Raw genomic sequence first — 19,227 nt, 5'->3', positions numbered from 1 at the left:
TTCGAAATAACTATTTTTGTAAAACATATCGAATTCTAGTGCATCTTTTTCGTTCTTACTTCTTGAACCGTAAATTAACCGAACCAATCCATAAAAATGACATTCTGCAACCTATACTAATTTTTTTCATTTGTACAATCGCTCATTTGCTGCAAGACAGGCATTAGATTCTTCATAACTTTTGAAAGCGTAATGGTTCAGAAATATTTTGAATGTTTATTAAAAGCTTATAACCTACTCAATGCGACAATATTAAAGATTGTTTGACAAAGGTGTCATATTAACAATAAAATACAGTTTGCTAGGATCCGTTATAATTTTTGAACAAGTAAACATTTGCACTACGATAAGAGTTATAGGAAAAAGAAATGAGTTGTATAATTTTCATATAGGCATGCATCAAATAAGGCACATCAGTTTTTCGCCCCCTCCCCCACATAATGGTGCCTGCTCATCATTCTGCACTTTGATTTTCACGAAACTCAGCACACATCACTCTAGGCTCAATTCAGTACGTCATGCCAAATTTCGTGCAAATCGAAAGATATATAGGGACTTTGGTGCACCATTTACATTAAATCGGACGAAACTATATATTGCTATATCACAACATTTTCACAAACTTGGCAGACATCATTCTAGGCTCAATTCAGTACTTTATGTCAAATTTCATGCAAATCCCCCATATATACCACTTTACACCAAAAATCGGACGAATATATATATGGGATGGGCTATATCTTAATCTGAACCGATTTTCACGACACTTGACAGACATCACTTTAGGCTCAATTCAGTACTATGCCAAATTTCATGCAAATCAAATTATATATAGGGACTTTGGTGCACAATTTACATGAAATCGGACGAAACTATATATGGGAGCTATATCTAAATCTGGACCGATGTTCACGAAATTTGGCAGACATCACTCTAGGCCCAATTCAGTACGTTATACCAAATTTCGTGCAAATCGAAAGATATATAGGCACTTTGGTACACCATTTACATTAAATCGGACGAAAATATATATGGGAGCTATATCTAAATCTGAACCGATTTTTCCCAATTTCAATAGGGTTCATCCTTGGGCCAAACAAATGAGCTGTGCCAAATTTCATCCAATTCGGATCATAAATGCGACCTGTACTTTGCTCACAAAAATACATGGACAGACATGTAGGGACTTGGCTGCACCATAAATCGACTTAAAATATATATATTCTCAAAAGGAAGCTATATCTACAAACATATGCACAAAGATTTTACCACAGTGTGCAAGGGTAAGGGTTCGTCCTTGGGCCTTACAAATGAGCTGTGCCAAATTTCATCCAAGTTTACAATTTAACACCAAAGACGGACGGACATGCATAAATCGACTTAAAAAGTGATTCTATGCATATTCTCTCGTTTCCTTTTGCCTGTTACAAACATATGCACAAAGACACAATACCCTGATCCACAGTGTGGTGAAGGGTATAAAAATGTCAATATAGGTTTACATGTTCAGTTTTTAGTAGACATCAGACACATTCTTCCACGGTTGTGGTTGTCATTTCGTATAAAGGGTTATTACAGCGTTACAGACATATATATAAAAGATTATTAATATGTTTTGACATAGGGTAGCACCCTGTATATTGATAGTTTAAGAAACATTTTCCCATTGTAGTGGCTGTAATTGGTGCTACCTATGCATTGGAGGGTAAAATAAACTTTTGCGGAAAACTTTTTGGCATATTTTGGCATATAGGATTCATGGCGAATAAAACAAACTTCGTTTCAGAAATTATTCAATATAGTTTCAAACCAGCGAGCGGGGTCGTGCAGGACAGACCATATTATACCCTACACAACTTCCGCTGCAATTTAAGTTTCTGTGGATCAATATTTCTAGCCTCTGCAATATTAATTGCATTCTAATAAATGATCAGTTTCCCTTCCTCATGTTACATGTGCCTCTAGAGCGATTAGAAAACCAGACAAAAATAAATAAATATTCGGTCTATTTCGTCCCTGAAATATCATATGATCATCATCGAAAATTATAGGCGTCGTCCTTGTCCATAACTGGAACTTTATGTGAAATTTTAAAGCAATTAGCGCGTATTTCCGCCATCTAGTGTAGAAATTATAATAATAAACAACTTAAGATTAAGAAGACCCTATTAAATATTTAGAAAATAATTAGTACAAATATAATGATCAACCACCCCACTTGGATATACTATCAACTTCTCCAGTCTAAGTCCTTTAGGAGTAAATGTTTACGCCATATAACTAAAATGTTTTTTTGAGTCTATATGACCCGCTAGTCAAAACAGTCATATTTATTCCATGGTCAGATATTTCTGGGCCTTACAAACTGTTGGGCCACACGAAGCTATAGTGCCCTTACAACATAGTTCTATAAGGTATAAATAACCCGCATACAAATGCCTCCTTTAATTTGTGTATGTTGAAGGTCCTACCCCAACTGTCCAATCATTATTTTTATACCCTACACAACTAAGCATGCCTGTTTTGATAAAGATCGGTCAACATTTAGCGGGTCTAATTGACCCTGACTTTTGTGTGAAAAATTACAAAATGTTTATTCTACGGCATATATATTTAGTCCTGAAGGACATATACCCGAGAAGTTGATAGTATATCCAAGAGGAGTGGTTGACCTGTAAATTGATACCAATTATATTGTCGTATGTACTCGGATGCGGAAGCTACACTTAAATATTTACAGGTGCTTACGAATTCAGATATTATTTAGTAAGCCATTAGCGCACTATAGGGCGGAAATAAAGCACTGATCGCTTTGAAATTTTCCATGAGGTTCAAGTTATGGTCAAAGACAACGCTTATACTTTTCGCTGATGATCACATAATCATTTTCAGGTGGACCAAAAACGTATTTTGTTTTTGTATTTGTTCGACTCAATCTATAGGCCGAACATCATAACACAACCCACGGTGAAGGGAACATGGACAATTAATTAGAGGACTGTACTGGATATTAGTAATATTTGGAAAATATGTCAGTGTAAGGAAGTGGTGCTGTTGACCTCTAATCGGGCAAGAGGGTGTAACTATCATGAAATAGTGCCTAGGCTCGGAATAAAAATCAGGAGAAAGTAAGAGTTCCGTGGAAGTTGTGTAAGGTATCGTATGGTCGGCACCGTCCGACTATACTGCTCCGCTCACTGGTTTTAATTTAGAATATTATTTTTGCAGATCCTGAAAACCCCATTACCACTTTATGCAATAACAATTTTCAATAATATTATTTTCAGAGTTAAATTTACTAATTTCGCTTTTCTTCTCTATAAAACGATTTTTTACCATATTAACTCAATAGAATTCCATTTAATTTTATTTCGAAAAAAGTATTTCTTTACATTATATGGTAACATTACACATTATGTGTATACAATAAAACTTAACAAATATCAATAAAATTAATTTCCAAAAAATACCAACAATAATAATATTTGTCTCCAGAACGTTTTTTTTTCTATTTCACTTTCTGAATTTATAATAAAAAATAAATGATTAAAAAAACAAGATCACATTCACACAATATGGCATTCACTCAACAAACACTTCTATAATACTAACTCTCACACACACTCTCGCACGCATAAACCTACAGAAACATATAACAGTTATTTATAGATTCTTCTATTGGTGAAAAAATAAGAATAAGAAGTAAATGATGCGATCATCTCTCTCTCCCTCTCAGCGTAATCTCTTATTAAATTTCTGCTTTCATAGATTCTTCCTCCTTTTGAACAATTTCCATTTCAACTTCTTTCACCTCATCATCGAATATTTTAAGGTCTTTGACATAATACCAGACACCGCAATCGAATATTGCACCAATGGCTATGAAAACGGCAGCTGTCATATTTAAGATATATCTAAAGGAAGTACGAGTTAATAATTTCATATTTGGATATGATTTTACAAAAACTCCTACCTTAGAGATTCGGGATCGTATAGCCAACAGTTGCCTTTGTTTGTACACGTTTTACCCCACACCAAACACAAACGATCCAATACCCAACCAAAGAATATGGGACTTGGTATAAATGCCAACATCGACATCATCATCATACCAAAACCCATGGCAGCCGTTTTATCTTTTTCCGGTACACAGCGAACTGTAACCAAGAAATTCGATGCTCTCCCCGTGGCACCAATAAATTTCAAACCACACATTACCGCCAAAAAGGTAACAAATTGTGTGAAACAATTGACCGGACAGGCACCCGAAATGGCCTGCCCACCATCACCCAGAAAATGCTGAAGAAAAAAATTAAATATATAAACTGTAAATTTGATGGAGATAATAATTTAATATTTTTATAACATACATTTTCATTCGAATTTGCCAAAGTTGTCAGCATTGATGACGAAGCCGTTGAATACTTGAAATCCACATCGTCTGTTAGGTTTATCGCTGTTAGCCGCTCAAATGCCGGGTTTATATTTATTGTAGCGTTAACGGTTGGAATACAGGAGCAATCATAGAAGAACTACAATTGAAAATTTTAAAATAATTTATTAGAAATGAATGACAATAAAACTATTTGTGAATTTTATCCAGTCTGGGGATTTTATGCGAATATCGAGGGTTTATTCTAAAATCGGCACAAAAGAGAATATTATGAAGATTCGATTGTATCAAATATATTTTGGAGATTTTTGTTTTTCAAACGAATTATTATTGTTAATTTAGTATTTTGAGCTCTCATTGCTGCCAATTTTTTCTATAAAAATATCAATAATGTTATGGATATTGTTAGGCCTTCATATAAACGGACTCCCATTTTTCGGCTGTAATTTGGGACTTTTAATGCACATTGGGTAGCAAAGATACCTATCATAATTCGAGAATATTAGGTCACTTTTTAGGATAGCGATACCATCAAATTTCGGTATTTTAGTGACTTTAGATAAGTTTTTCAACCAAATTGATCGAAATCAGTGATCTATCGGTGCTAAATTGATAACTTCTAAATCATTTGAGATACGTTGCTGAAATCTTCCTAGGATTTGAATTTTAAATAATTATTTTTGAATGTCTACCAGATTTTGTCTCAATCGGACAAATATCGGGAGTTTGGTGCACCATTTAGGTAAAATCGGACGAAAATTATATGGGAGTTATTTCTAAATTTCAATAGGTTTCGTCATTGGGCCAAATAATTGAGCTGTGCCAAATTTAATATAAATCGGATCAGAAATGCGATCTGTTTTTTGTTTACAATTTAACATGGACAGACGGATTGGCGGACATGCATAAATCGACTTAAAAGGTGATTCTATGCATATCCTCAAAAGGAACCATGTGTCTATCTCTTTTCCTTTTGCATGTTACAAAATCATGCAGAAAAACATAATACCCTGTGCCACAGTGTGGTGAAGGGTATACAAATATTTTTTGAATGTCTACCACTTATTTTTTAAAGAATAGTTTTGAAGCTCTAACAAGCTACAAAGCTGCCCATAAGGAGCGTTTTTTTAAATATATTTTGAAGTGCACCATAGGCTTAGATTTGTTAAAAAATATTTTAGGGTCTTCCATAGGTTTCGATTGAAAAAAAAATATTTTAAGGTTTAACATTTAAATGGATTAAAAAAATAGGATTCTCCATAGGCTTGTTTTTTAACGAATATTTTTAGGGTACTCCATAGGCTTGGTTTTTTAAAAAGAATATTTTTATGCCTACTGCGTAGGCGTTAATTAAAACAAAAACATTTTTAGGGTCCTCCATAGACTTAAATTGTTTACAAAAATATTTTAGGGTCATCCATAGGGTGGTTTCTTTTTAATTACTTTTTAGGACCCTCCATAGACTTGATTTTTTTACAAAAAATATTTAAGGGTCATCCATAGACGTGGATTTAAAAATATATATCGACGCCTCCAAACCATAGTATGCTAAGTCTGAAAAGTGAGTTTTTCAGTAGAAGCTTTCAAAATATGGAAGTTTCTTTAATCGTACGTGCCATGCTAAGTACATTTTTGCTTATAACTTTGGTTTGGATTGGCCGATGATTACCAAAATTTCAGTGAATTTAAATTAAGGCTAAGTCGACTTAGCATACTATGGTTCGGAGGCGTCGATATATTTTTAGGGTCATCCATAGGCATGAATTTTTGACGATGGATTACAATTTAACTACAAATCTATATGACCCAGAATTGTATTTTAAACTAACACATACCCGCTACTTCCTTAGCGAATGTGTGAAATATTTAAACATGTATTAACATATGATTTTATTTACACAGAAAACTGCATATGCCAGAAAAACTAAACAATCCAGACATTAATATCGACCATAAGTTAAATTTGAATACCATGATTCAAATCAAATTTTTACCAAATTTAATTCCATTTAGCACACTATTATTTCCATAAGTACCCTCCTCAACCATCCAACAAAACTTCCTGCATACCCCGATCCTACACCCCCCGCAATAATTCCAAATTCAAATTTCAGGATTCCAACTCTATCGGTTCAACCACAATTCAAATTGTACCAAATTTAGTACATAGTAGTATGAATTTCCAAAACATCCTACATACCCCAATCCTACACCCCCACAGTGATCCACGTTTCAGGTTTCCAACTCTGTCGGTTCAACCACAATTCAAATTGTACCAATTTCACTACAGAGTAGTACGAATTTCCAAATCTTTCTATTTAACCCAAACCTTCACCACACATTGATCCTATATTAATGTTTCAGGATTCCAACTCTATATGTTCACCCACAATTTAAATTGTAACAAATTTTGTACATACTAGTGCCAATTTCCAAAATTTCCTACATACCCCAATCCTACACCTCCACAGTGATCCTAAACCAACATTTTCGGATTCCACCTCTATCACTTCACCCACAATTTAAATTGTATCAAATTTAGTACACATTAATACAAATTTCTAAAACTTCCTACATATTTCAATCCTAAATTCATGTTTAAGGATTCCAACTCTATCACTTCACACACAATTCAAAACCAAATTTAGTATACAGTAGTACGAATTTCCAAAACTTCCTACATACCCCCATCCTACACATCAATCCTACACAGTGATCCTAAATCCAAAATTTCTGGATTCAGCGTACAATTTAAATTTTACCAAATTTAGTACAAATTTCTAAAACTTCCTACATATCTCAATCTTCCACCTCAACAGTAATCCTGACTCCAAATTTCATGATTCTAGCTCTATTGGTTCACATAAAATTCAAATTGTACCAAATTTAGTACCATTTAGTACTCTTATGTATTAATTACTTAAACTGAATCCTGATCCTAATCCTACACCCCTACAATGATCCTAACACCAAATTTATACAATGAAATTTGGTGTTAGGATCATTTAGTAATTTTCGTACACATATGTAAAAAATTTCCAAAACTACATATCACAATCCTACACTCCGACGGTAATGGTAATTTCAAATTTCAGGATTCCAGCTCGATTTGTATCTCCAAATTAAATTTGTACCAAATATAGTACCATATTGTACTTTTCGTACAAATGAGTACACGCTTTCATAACCATCTCCTTAAATAGACCCTACATCTCAATCCCATTTCGTTTTTAGCTCTATCCATTTACATGCTAGGAAATTGTACCAAATTTAGTACTTTTCGTATACTTAAAGTTCGAATGTCTAAAAAACCATTTGATATATATATTCTACACCCCATCAGTGACACTCATTTAAAAAAGTTCTAGCTCTACCGTTTCGCCAAATAAAAATGATATCGCATTTAGTACTTTTTGTATCGTTCTAGTACGAATTTCCAAAAACCCAGCCTTATCCGTCACTTTTGGACCAAGAGTGACCCTCACCCAAAATTTTAAGATTCTAGCTTCAGCCGTTTCGTCTGGGTGTTGATGAATCGTTAAGTCACTTTATTGGGGACAATATGGGCTTTAAAGTCTACACTCTTAAACATTTACAATTGCCGATAAGGAAATAAAGTCTTAACGATTCGAAATTTAAAAACCAGTAAGGAAAGTAGTAAAGTCGGACTGGGCCGACTATATGATACCCTTCACCACTTTGGGTATATTCAACAGATGTATCCTAAGATGTATCATATCGATGCACCAATTACATAAAACCGGACGAAAATATATATGGGAGCTACATTTAAATCTGAACCGATTTTCACGAAATTTAGCTCTCGTCATTCTAAACTTAATTCAGTACGCTATGACAAATTTCGTGCAAAATGAATGATTTTCAAAGACTTTGGTGCACCATTTACCTAAAATCGGGCGACTATATATATATATATATATATATGGGAGCTTTATATACATCTGAACCGATTTTCATGAAACTTGACACACATTATTATAGACGCAATTCAGCACGCTATGCCAAATTTCGTGCAAAGATATATAGGGTCTTAAAAGCACCAATTACCTTAGATGAAAATATATGTGGAATCTATATCCAAATTTGAACCGATTTCAGACATCACTCTAAGCTCAATTAAGTACGTTTTGCCAAATTTCTTGCAAATCGAAAGATATATAGGGACTTTGGTGCACCATTTACATAAAATCGGACGAAAATATATATGGGAGCTATATCTAAATCTGGACCGATTTTCAGGAAACTTGGCAGACATTATTCTAGGCTTAATTCATTACGCTGTGCCAAATTTCGTGCAAATCGAACGATATATAGGGACTTTGGTGCACCATTTACATAAAATCGGACGAAACTATATATGGGAGCTTGGCAGACATTATTCTAGGCTTAATTCATTACGCTGTGCCAAATTTCGTGCAAATCGAACGTTATATAGGGACTTTGGTGCACCATTTACCTTAAATCGGACGAAAATATATATGGGAGCTATATCTAAATCTGAACCGATTTTTCTCAATTTCAATAGGGTTCGTCCCTGGGCCAAATAAGTGAACTGTGCCAAATTTCATCCAAATCGAATCATAAATGCGACCTGTACTTTGTTCACAAAAATACATGGACGGACGGACGGACAGACGGACATGCGTAAATCGACTCAGAAAGTGATTCTATGCATATTCTTAAAAGGAACCATGGGTCTATCTCGTTTCCTTTTGCCTGTTACAAACATATGCACAAAGACATAATTCCCTGTACCACACTGTGGTGAAGGGTATAAAAACAATATAATTTTAATTCTTACCTTTTTACCCGTTTTACTAATATATTGTTTCTTACAGCCAGCATGACATGGAGAAATATAGGTCATATTATTTTCACCACAAACCGGTGAATAGCGGACATAATCACAACCACAGGCAGAATTACAGGTTGGTGTAGCATCGAGAGCCCTGTTGACAAAAACATATAAAAATTAAATATATTAAAGATTTTGAAAAAATTACAACAAATTATTACTTACTTATCATGAATATTCACCACAACCGATTGTTCATTTCCAGGACAACCAATGAAGGCGTACGATACAATACCAATTACGGTTAGAAAGCCCACGATGACATTCCATGCGGCCATATAACGAGCACTGGGCTTATATTTTGAAATGACGAAACCAGATAGTAATACACCAATGGCGGAAAAAGCCAGAGCCACAGTACCAGTAACCATACTAGAAAGAAAAATTAAAATCTTCAATTAGTACATAAAATACATACGTTGTTTATTTGTTGCCCTTTACCTTGATGTTGACGCCGATTGACGATATTGAATTTCAATATATTTCGGTGCAAATATCCAATATGGTGTATAACCAAATAAATAAAATACCGATGAGAAATTATTATACATCAGTGTCTTGTTGGTGGTTAGACGTTTAAAGGTCTTCATCATATCCCTAAAGGATGCCTTGTGCTCAGCTGGGGGTTTTTCCTCCAGCTGTTCATTGAGTATGTCTTTTTCATTCTTTTCTTTATCTTTTATCGAAACTCTTTGTTTGCGTCTTTCTTCTTCGACCTTACGACGTGCTACTGCCCGTGGCAAATCTTTGGGGAACATTGTCAGCAGAATTCCCGATAAAAATATCATGGCACCTATTATTAGCCAACCCATCCACCAAGCGCCCAACCAGCGAGGATCTTTCATTTTTATAACAGGATGTAACTGCGGAGCAATATAAATTCTTAGACACAGTGATGCCAAGGCATAACCAATGGCGGGTCCCAACATTCTTAGGAAATAGGACAAACCTGGAAAACAAACACAAACACACACACATAAACCTTATTTATTATGCAAATTATTTCATCACCTTGAAAAACTTGTTGTCCCCCCTATTTGAATTATCTTTTAATTATCCACAATACATCACAATTATCTCAAAACCTAATTATATTTGTCTAACGACCATATATCTCATTTCGTTTTATTGTCACACTTACTTAACAATGCTGGCGTCTTAGATTTCTTGATGTTATCATCCATATATGACACGCCCAGGGTATAGTATAAAGAGCCTCCGATACCCGATATAAACTGCGCTGTAAATAATACAACTTGTGGTGCAAAATTACCCTCGCCTGCTTCGCATTCGGTAGCACCATTTAAACGGCACAGTGTTTTCGACCGCTGTTCTCGTATGGCTTCGATTGTGGCGTTTTCATCTGGCGTTGCACCGAATTCCTGTGTTAATGCCAAGGCATCATCGCCGGGGCCATAGAGGAAATGAGGTGCAGCCGTTAACAGGCAAAACATTACAATTGTAAGAAGACCTAGTTTTGGGGAAAAAAAATAATTTGTAATTTACTCCATGTTTATTATTTGTCTATCTCTCTCTCTCTCTCTTACCAAAACCTATCCATCTTGGTCGATGTCCTTTGCCGGCATAATAACTTAAAACCGCTGATACTAACATCTGACTGATATCATTGCCCACCGATATGAGACCTGTATTTTTTGATGGTATTTTAAAACGTTTCTCTATCGTTGTTATCGTTCCATTGAAATAGGCATACGTCATTGAGAATATACAACCGACCAAGCCATACAATATGACATAGGATGTTTGGTTGGCAAATCTGTAAAGAAGAAAATCATAAATAGAATATAATTCGAAGAACGGACTAATAAATGGTAATACATCCACTTTTGAAGACTGCATGAAATCGGGCGTATCCTTATATAAAAGCTATGTATAAACACTGATCAATATCGATAATATTAGTTCTGTGCTTAATTAATGGAAGACCCAATATATAGCCAATTTTTAGGGCCCACTTGGTTGGAAAAATTAAAACAAAAAAGTAAAAACAAAAACAGTGAGCGGAGCAGCATAGTCGGACGGGGCCGACCATATGATACCCTACACAACTTCGACGAAAATCTAACTTTCTTTGGTTCTATATTCTGAGCATTGGTACCAATATAAAGGCCAACCTCTCCTTTTGGATATATTATCAACTTCTCGGGTCTATGTCCTTCAGGAGTAAATATATACGCTATATAATACAAATTTTGTAATTTTTCACGCAAAAGTCAGGGTTCATTTGACCCGCTAAATATTGACCGATCTTTATCAAAACAGGCATGTTTATTTTTTGACCCTGTCCCCTTCTCCATGTAAAATTTCGCGATGTTCGGGCTATAATTGCGGCTTCTGGAGCGACCAGAAAAACCGACAAAAAATTAGTATTTGGTCCATTTCATCCCCTTAAATATTAAGATCTCCACCAAAAAAAAAGGGGGTTTTCATTGGCCAGAACTCAACCTACATTTCGTGAAGATTGGTCCATAACTGTGGCCTGTATCGTGTTTACAAATTATAATGGACAGACGGACTGACGGACGGACACACATTTCTACATCGACTCAGCTAGTCGAGATATGACGATCGGTATACATAAAGGTGGGTCTAGGACAAATATTTCGCGGCGTTACAAGCTCTTGGGGCTGCACAAAGCTATAATAATTGAATTCTCGGTGAGTAGAAAATCTCCCTACCAAAAATTATAAATATTGGCATAAGTTTCAGCTTTCAGCTTACCAATATAGTGGTAATGTCCATTTTCCTACTAAAATAATGTCACATTGCATATATGCAAAAATGATCAATATAGGTCCATGTTTTGACACAGCCCTCACATAGGTAGCTACCCACTGCTAATATTTTGAAAGAAAGGCATTCCGTGATATTGAAGGATAAAAAACATGTTTGCAGAAAATTAACCATTTATATATAGCCCCCACTCAAAAGGTCCCGTCCGATTTTTATACCCTACACAACCATGTTGTCAGGGTGTTATAGCTTTGTGCAGCACCAAGAGTTAGTAACGGCGCGAAATGTTGATCGGATCGGATCGGTCGGATTTTCTAGTCGCTCCAGAGGTCGCAATTATGGTCCATCCAAGTGGAGTGGTTGACCTTCAAATTTTTACCAATTATATTGTTGTATATACTCGGGTGTTGGATGTGTCTACGTATTCCGATATTATTTAGTAACACATTACCACTGGGTAAATATAGCTCTGATAGCTTTGAAATTATCTATGTTCCATTTATGGTCAATGAAAACGCCTACAGTTTTCGGTGATGATCAAATGGCAATCAGAATATAGGCCACAGTTATAACCTCAAAATCACAACACAACCCACAGTGAAGGGAATCTGGACAATTAGAAGGGCTGTACTGTACAATAATAATATTCGGAAAAAAAGTCAGTATGTGGAATAGGTGCTGTTGACATATAATTGGGCAAGAAATTTTGTCCAGTCTTGGAATAAACATCCACTGAATGTTAGATTTCCGTGGCTGTTGTTTAGGGATTTTTGTTTTTTTACGTTTAGGCTGATTTTTGAGTTTTAGTCTATTCTGAGACTTATAGTAAAACTTTATGGCGAACATTTCTGTAGAATATTCTGAGCAGCTTTAACCCCGTTTTGAATGAGTTTTCAATCACTCCTGGAAAAGGGTCCGAAAAGACCCCTTTTATGAGTCGGTTGAGGGTTAAAGTTGCATACCAAAATATTCCTCGATATTTTATCAGTAATATTGCCGAAGACACTACATACCTAAAATGCAAGGATTTCAAGAAAGCATAATCCGAAAATGATCAAAATTCTTGAAAAGGGGGAATATTGGCCCGCTTTTTAGGTTACCTCCCGACGTAAACTTTAAAAACGCCGATACACGTGTCTTCTTTTTTAGCTCCTCTTTCATAATCTGTTGGAATTTCCCGGTAATTATAAAAAAAAAATTAAAATTTGTCGCACAGTGTAATATTCCGTGTAAGGAATAGGTGCTGTTGCCATCTAATTGGGCAAGAAATTTTGTCGAGGCTTGGAATAAACATCCGCTGAATGTTAGAGTTCCGTGGCAGTTGTGTAGGGTGTCGTATGGTTGACCTCGTTCGACTTTACTGCTCCGCTCACTGGTTTTTAGATTTTTTTTTTCAAATTTTGAAGAGCCAAAAAAATTATTTTAAAAAAATTTCCATATCAGTCAACGTGTTGACATAATTAAAATAGAAAGGTCTCGCCTCATCGGCAACAAATCCGACAGTTCTTCGTAAAAAAAATCGTAATGCACAATTTATTGGAAAATTATTAGTATTTGTATATACAAGATTTTCTGAGCATAGATCGGGTAAACGTGGAAAAGTACGATGTAAACTTACGAATATCGAGTTTTAGTCTTTGTGGACCCTCCCTTAAATCATAGGAGCAATATTTTTTTATAGAGAACAAACAAACATCTAAGCTTGTTCTGGAAACTAAGGACGAAAAAGACGCATAAAGATTTGAGGTTTGTTTGAGATTTGTTTTACAAAAATATTCGATTTGAATAAAAAACCTGCAATAGCCGTAAACAATAAACGTAAAGCATACCAGCACAAAAAATTACGAATGTATCCATATGGATTCTTAGTATAAGCATCTGGCAATGATCGTTTATCAAAAAAATGAGATCCTCCGAAATAACGAAATATACACAATTTTTCTTGCGAGGTCGGGACCTTTATGATAAGATTATTTAAAACCATGGAATTTTCATTCAATATTTCTACAATGACGGCTTTCTGCCTCCAAAAACCCTAAAATATAGACTCTTCGGTTGAAAAATATTACTGAAATCTTCAAAATATTTTCTAACTAGAATCGGTAAGTTCTTCATTTAAATCTACTCTCTACTGCAGACCCCTAACTTGTCTGCAAAATTGAGTCACACTGTTGAATTAAAGAATATATTATTCTTCAACATTTTCAAATATTATACGGAAAAGAATACCATTCGCATTCTTAAATTTTTAAGAATTTAAGAATGCTTCGAATGTGAAAATTTAAGAATGCTGTGACCATTTGATATTAATTAAGTCAAAATTTCTGCAGACATCCCTCTAACTCTTTCACACTTTTTTCCACATACATATTCTACTTACCTCTGCAAAAACCGTCCTTTGAATATCCAAAAACCACAGGTCATATCATCTGTCAGTGGCGTGTCACGCAACCATTTATTTATTTCTTCTGTTGTATTACGATCTAATTCGGATTTTTCATTTTTCTTAAGACCATTTTTCGGTACAGTTCCATTTTGTGGAACTTTAAGCAAACGTGCCTCGACATCAATAGCATCACGATCGTCGGTGGGTTCACTTATGCGATTATCGTTGGCGTCACTTTTGTGTGATGAATTTTCTTCGATCTCCACCATGTTTTTTAGTTAATTATTTATATATTCTTTTAAATTTCTTATTAAAATTATAAATTAATCATTCACTTCTTTTTCACTTTTCATAGGACATTAGTAAAGAATTTGTGTTTTGCAATCACTTAGGGGTATAATATCGTATTTTATATTTTTTAACACTTTATTTTCTGCCATTTACTTTAATCTTAGGGGGTCTTGAGGTCCTTTATATATGTCTATATATGTTTATCCGTTACTTTGTGACTGTGCTCGGGGCCAGCCACCACTGAAGTGTTATTTTGAAAAATGCTGCCGTTAATAATCACTCTTCGCCTTTAGTACTGAAAACGCGTCAAAGATTAACAGTGGCACGAAATGTAATCACATCTATTTGGTCTCTGGATAAAGATAATGATAGGCGTCTCTATTATCGGAGTATATTCTTCTTCTACTTGTGTTATAACCTGTCATCTTTTTTTAGCTATTCAAATAGAGTTTGTTTTGTTTGTCACATTTATTCTTCCTTCAGACATGTTCGCTGGGGGGTTGTATATTTCTATCCGATATAATGTTGATCATCTGAATTAAGAGTGTGTGTGCGCGCGACCGGTTGTTTTTCTACGAAAAAGGAAGCTAAAACTTTTATTGATCGTAATATCAAGTAACCGAGATTTCTTGTTATAGATATAAAGGGTTGTAATTTTTGTTGATGTATTATCACAACTTGTTTGTGTCAGTTGGTTATTGACCTATGGTGTGCTGTGAAATTTTAAATTTTTTTGGTGAATTTTGTTTTTGTGAAATTTTTGATAATGATTTGCAAATATCTGGAAAAATAAGACTAAAACCTCAGTCAAGGTATTTACACATTCGAAAGTTGAAGGCTAAATTGTCGATATATTAGAGATTTTTTTAAACAAACATAGAACTGAGTTTTAGAATTGATACATATTTTGCACAATGTAATATTTTTTGATACAACAAAAAATTAACCGATCAACATATAGGGTTTATACTCCAAATTCTTTGAACAATTAATCGGTACAGGATAATTTGAAGTCCATTCCAAAATATTCGTCTGGCTGGCCGGTGCGCTCTATAACCCTCAAAGGGAATGACCAAAGAGTACAAAGTTTTCGTATGAACAAGGATAAACTTTTTATACCCTATACCTTGAGGTGGATATTTAAAATACGTGTAATCTTTGGACTATGCGGTGGTAATTTTTTGGTAGAAACCAATTATACCGATTCAACTAATAACATGGATAATTGAAAGTAGGAGTACAGCGAATTTGATTGAAAATGAGTCCAAATTCCCTAACATTTGGGATATAATAATATATGGATATAAGGGCCTATCGTAGGAAGATTAACTACCCCATGGGAATTCAAAATACCAAATTACAGCCAATCCGGATGGAAAACGTCTCCAAACTCCCCAAAATATCGAAATTTGGAATGCGCTGTTATATGAGGGCTATCCTAAAAAGAGGGACGAAAATTGATAATTCTTGGTAGGAAGATGTGTTACCCAATTAGATTCATTTCTGTTAAAAACGTACCTAAAACTGCGAAAATATAGAAGTTATAGGAGGCTACCCTAAAAAGTTCCATTTGCAATACCAAACATGTCAGGAGTCGTAGCAATGTATGCGCAACATTTTAATGTTCTATCTTAAGTAGACACCCTACATTATAGGTTAAAAAATCTATTTTTATTTTTGCTTAACTTATAACTATAGCTTTTCAAGAATGTCTCTTTTGAATTTTAAGTAAAAACGTCAATAAATTTTGAAAATATATGATCCATTTATTGCGTAAGTGACAGGTGGCAACGAAAGTCCCGAAACAGTGTTTTTACGGTTAGAGGGCACAATAAGTTAAAGAGCTATTAATCCAATCGGTTCCAAACTTTAACACGTTATTCTGGATCCAAACGGTGAAGAACTTCTCTTTGTTACAGATTGAAAATACGCGATTTTGCAAAAAACTAAAAAATAAATAAATAATGTTCGTAGGTCCGACATTTGCTAGTTCTTCACAACACTGTGGTACAGGGTATTATGCCTTTGTGCCTATATTTGTAACATAAATAGTTAAATAGTGCACCAAAGTCCCTATATATCTTTCGATTTGCACGAAATTTAGCATAGTGTACTGAATTGAGTCTAGAATGCCGTGTGTCAAGTTTCGAGGAAATCGGGTTTGATTTAGATATAGCTCCCATATATATTTTATTCCGATTTAAGGTATATGGTGTACCAAAGTCCCTTAGTATATTGCAATTTGCACGAAATTTGGTACAGCCTAATGAAATAGGTCTAAAATGATATGTGCTAAGTTTCGTTAAAATCGTGTCAGATTTAGCTATAGCTCCCATATATATTGCCAATTTATGGTATATGGGGCACCAAAGTCCCTATATATCTTTCGATTTGCACGAAATTTGAAATAGGGTACTGAATTAGGTCCAGAATGATACGTCCTAAGTTTCGTGAAAATCGGTTCAGATATAGATAAAACTCCCATATATATTTTCGTCCGATTTTAGGTAAATACTGCACCAAAGTTCCTATATATCTTTCGATGTGCACGAAATTTGGCATAGCGTACTGAATTAAGTCTAGGAAGATGTGTGTTAAATTTCGTGAAAATCGGTTCAGATTTAGATATAGCTCCCATATATATCTTCGTCAGATTTTAGGTAAATGGTACACCAAAGGCCCTATATATCGATTTGCACGAAATTTGGCACAGGGTACTGAATTAAGTCTAGAACGATGTTTGTTAAGTTTCGTAAAAATCGGTTCAGATTTAAATATAGCTCCCATATATATTCTCGTCCGATTTTAGGTAAATAGTGCACCCAAGTCTCTATATATCCTTCGATTTGCGCGAAATTTAGCACAGGGTAGGAATTAAGTCTAGAACGATGTGTGTTAAATTTCGTGAAAATCGGTTCAGATTTAGATATAGCTCCCATATATTTTTTCGTCCGATTTTATGTAAAAAGTGCACCAAAGTCTCTATGTATCATTCTGTTTGCACGAAATTTGGATTTATAAGTAAATGAAGAACTTAAAATGTGGGCGAATGCACAAAACATACTGAAATAAGTGTAGCTTAACATGTGATAAGTTTCGATAAAATCGGTTTAGATTTCGATATTTTGCTTTAAATTTATTTACATAATTTTGTCCCATTGTAAGAAGCAACTCTATATCTGACCAAAATTTGGTTTAGGTTGCAGAATTACATGTTTAATTTCATTCGATATGTTGAATATACCCAAAGTGGTGAAGGGTATCATATAGTCGTCCCTGTCCGACTTTACTGCTTTCCTTAATGATTTATCATTAAAGAAATTTTGCAATGCAAGAATAAGTTGATAATCGCTTGGTACCAAGTTCGGAGTGTATGGCAGATGCATTAAATTTCCCACATCTATCCTGTTGGCCAATTCTGGCCGTTTCTGGTCAATTGTAAATTGTAATTAAAACTGTTTCATGGTCAATTTTTAGCTCGTGGGCGATGTTACGACTGCTAACATGTCAGTCAACTTCGAACGATTTTTTTTTTGACTACCGAAGAAACCAAAATTGCACATAACTGGCTGTTACAACGAGCATAAATCTGAAAATTTTTGATCGATACCTTATGAGAAATCTATGAATACAGCTTCTCCGGAAAAATAATTGATTTCTTTTTCCCCAATCTAAAATATGTCTCTGGTTTATGTTTGAGAATATACGAAATGCGACAATACCTTGGATCACATTAAAAACACACACAATACGGAAGAATTTGAAACTACACATCTTGTTTAGTAAGTATCTTCAACTATATACGAGTAATACGCACTTGTTGACATATATAAAACAATACAACAACAATTCCCTATATCTCATAGAAAAATACATAGAACAAAATTAAGATAACAAAGGTTATTGCATATCATGCTGATATAAATTGACAAAATATATGTATGCACGTACATACATACGTATATCATTAACTGAAATATTGTTTTTATAACAGTTATATTTGAGTGTATTGTTCTAACTTCTGCGCGAAAAATAATAATAATACGATTACACTTAATGGTACTCTCTCTAATCTAGTCAAACTAAACGAGTGACATGACACAGACGAATATCTGAATATCGTCGTCTTGTCACTTTGGCTTATCATTTCGCTAAATGAAAAAAGAGGGAGTCAAAACGCCACAAGACACCGAAATCATTCGACTGCGTTTAATTTGTTTGAATTGTGTTCAGCGTCGACCGTCGTCGTGGTCGCCGTGTTGTCGTTGTCAGTTTCATGTTTGCAAATTGGATGTGAGATTTGTTTGTCTTTTGGCTTCGCATGTTGATCCCATTGAAAATAATTTACAATCAACACTGAATTTACGGCCGCCGCTGACACACAAGTTGAAACGTGAGAGCGGTCTATCAGATAAAACAAAATCTACAATGAGATGATCTCTGGATGGATTTTAAAGTTCATATTTGTTGTATCTATCTATTATTCGTTCAATAAACACAAACAGTCTATTATGGGGTTGTGAAGAT

General features: G+C 34.6%; 1 protein-coding gene across 1 annotated transcript; it reads right to left on the bottom strand.

Moving 5' to 3' along the window:
• Positions 1-3,738: 3,738 nt before the first annotated feature.
• LOC133323064 (solute carrier organic anion transporter family member 74D-like) lies at positions 3,739-14,693 on the bottom strand. The gene is made up of 9 exons (XM_061532025.1): positions 14,404-14,693; positions 10,817-11,046; positions 10,411-10,740; positions 9,711-10,218; positions 9,435-9,641; positions 9,216-9,363; positions 4,384-4,532; positions 3,974-4,282; positions 3,739-3,914 (listed from the first exon to the last, which is right to left on the bottom strand). Exons 1-9 carry the CDS (start codon positions 14,676-14,678, stop codon positions 3,749-3,751), a joined length of 2,322 nt encoding a protein of 773 aa, XP_061388009.1. The 5' UTR covers positions 14,679-14,693; the 3' UTR covers positions 3,739-3,748.
• Between the last annotated feature and the right edge of the window lie 4,534 nt (positions 14,694-19,227).

Source organism: Musca vetustissima, unplaced genomic scaffold (assembly GCF_032173495.1).
Source record: "Musca vetustissima isolate MV318-11 ecotype Yass unplaced genomic scaffold, APGP_CSIRO_Mvet_v1 utg58267, whole genome shotgun sequence".
NCBI lineage: Eukaryota > Metazoa > Arthropoda > Insecta > Diptera > Muscidae > Musca > Musca vetustissima.
The sequence above is the reverse complement of the archived record's forward strand: the minus strand, read 5'-3'. Positions and strand labels throughout refer to the sequence as shown.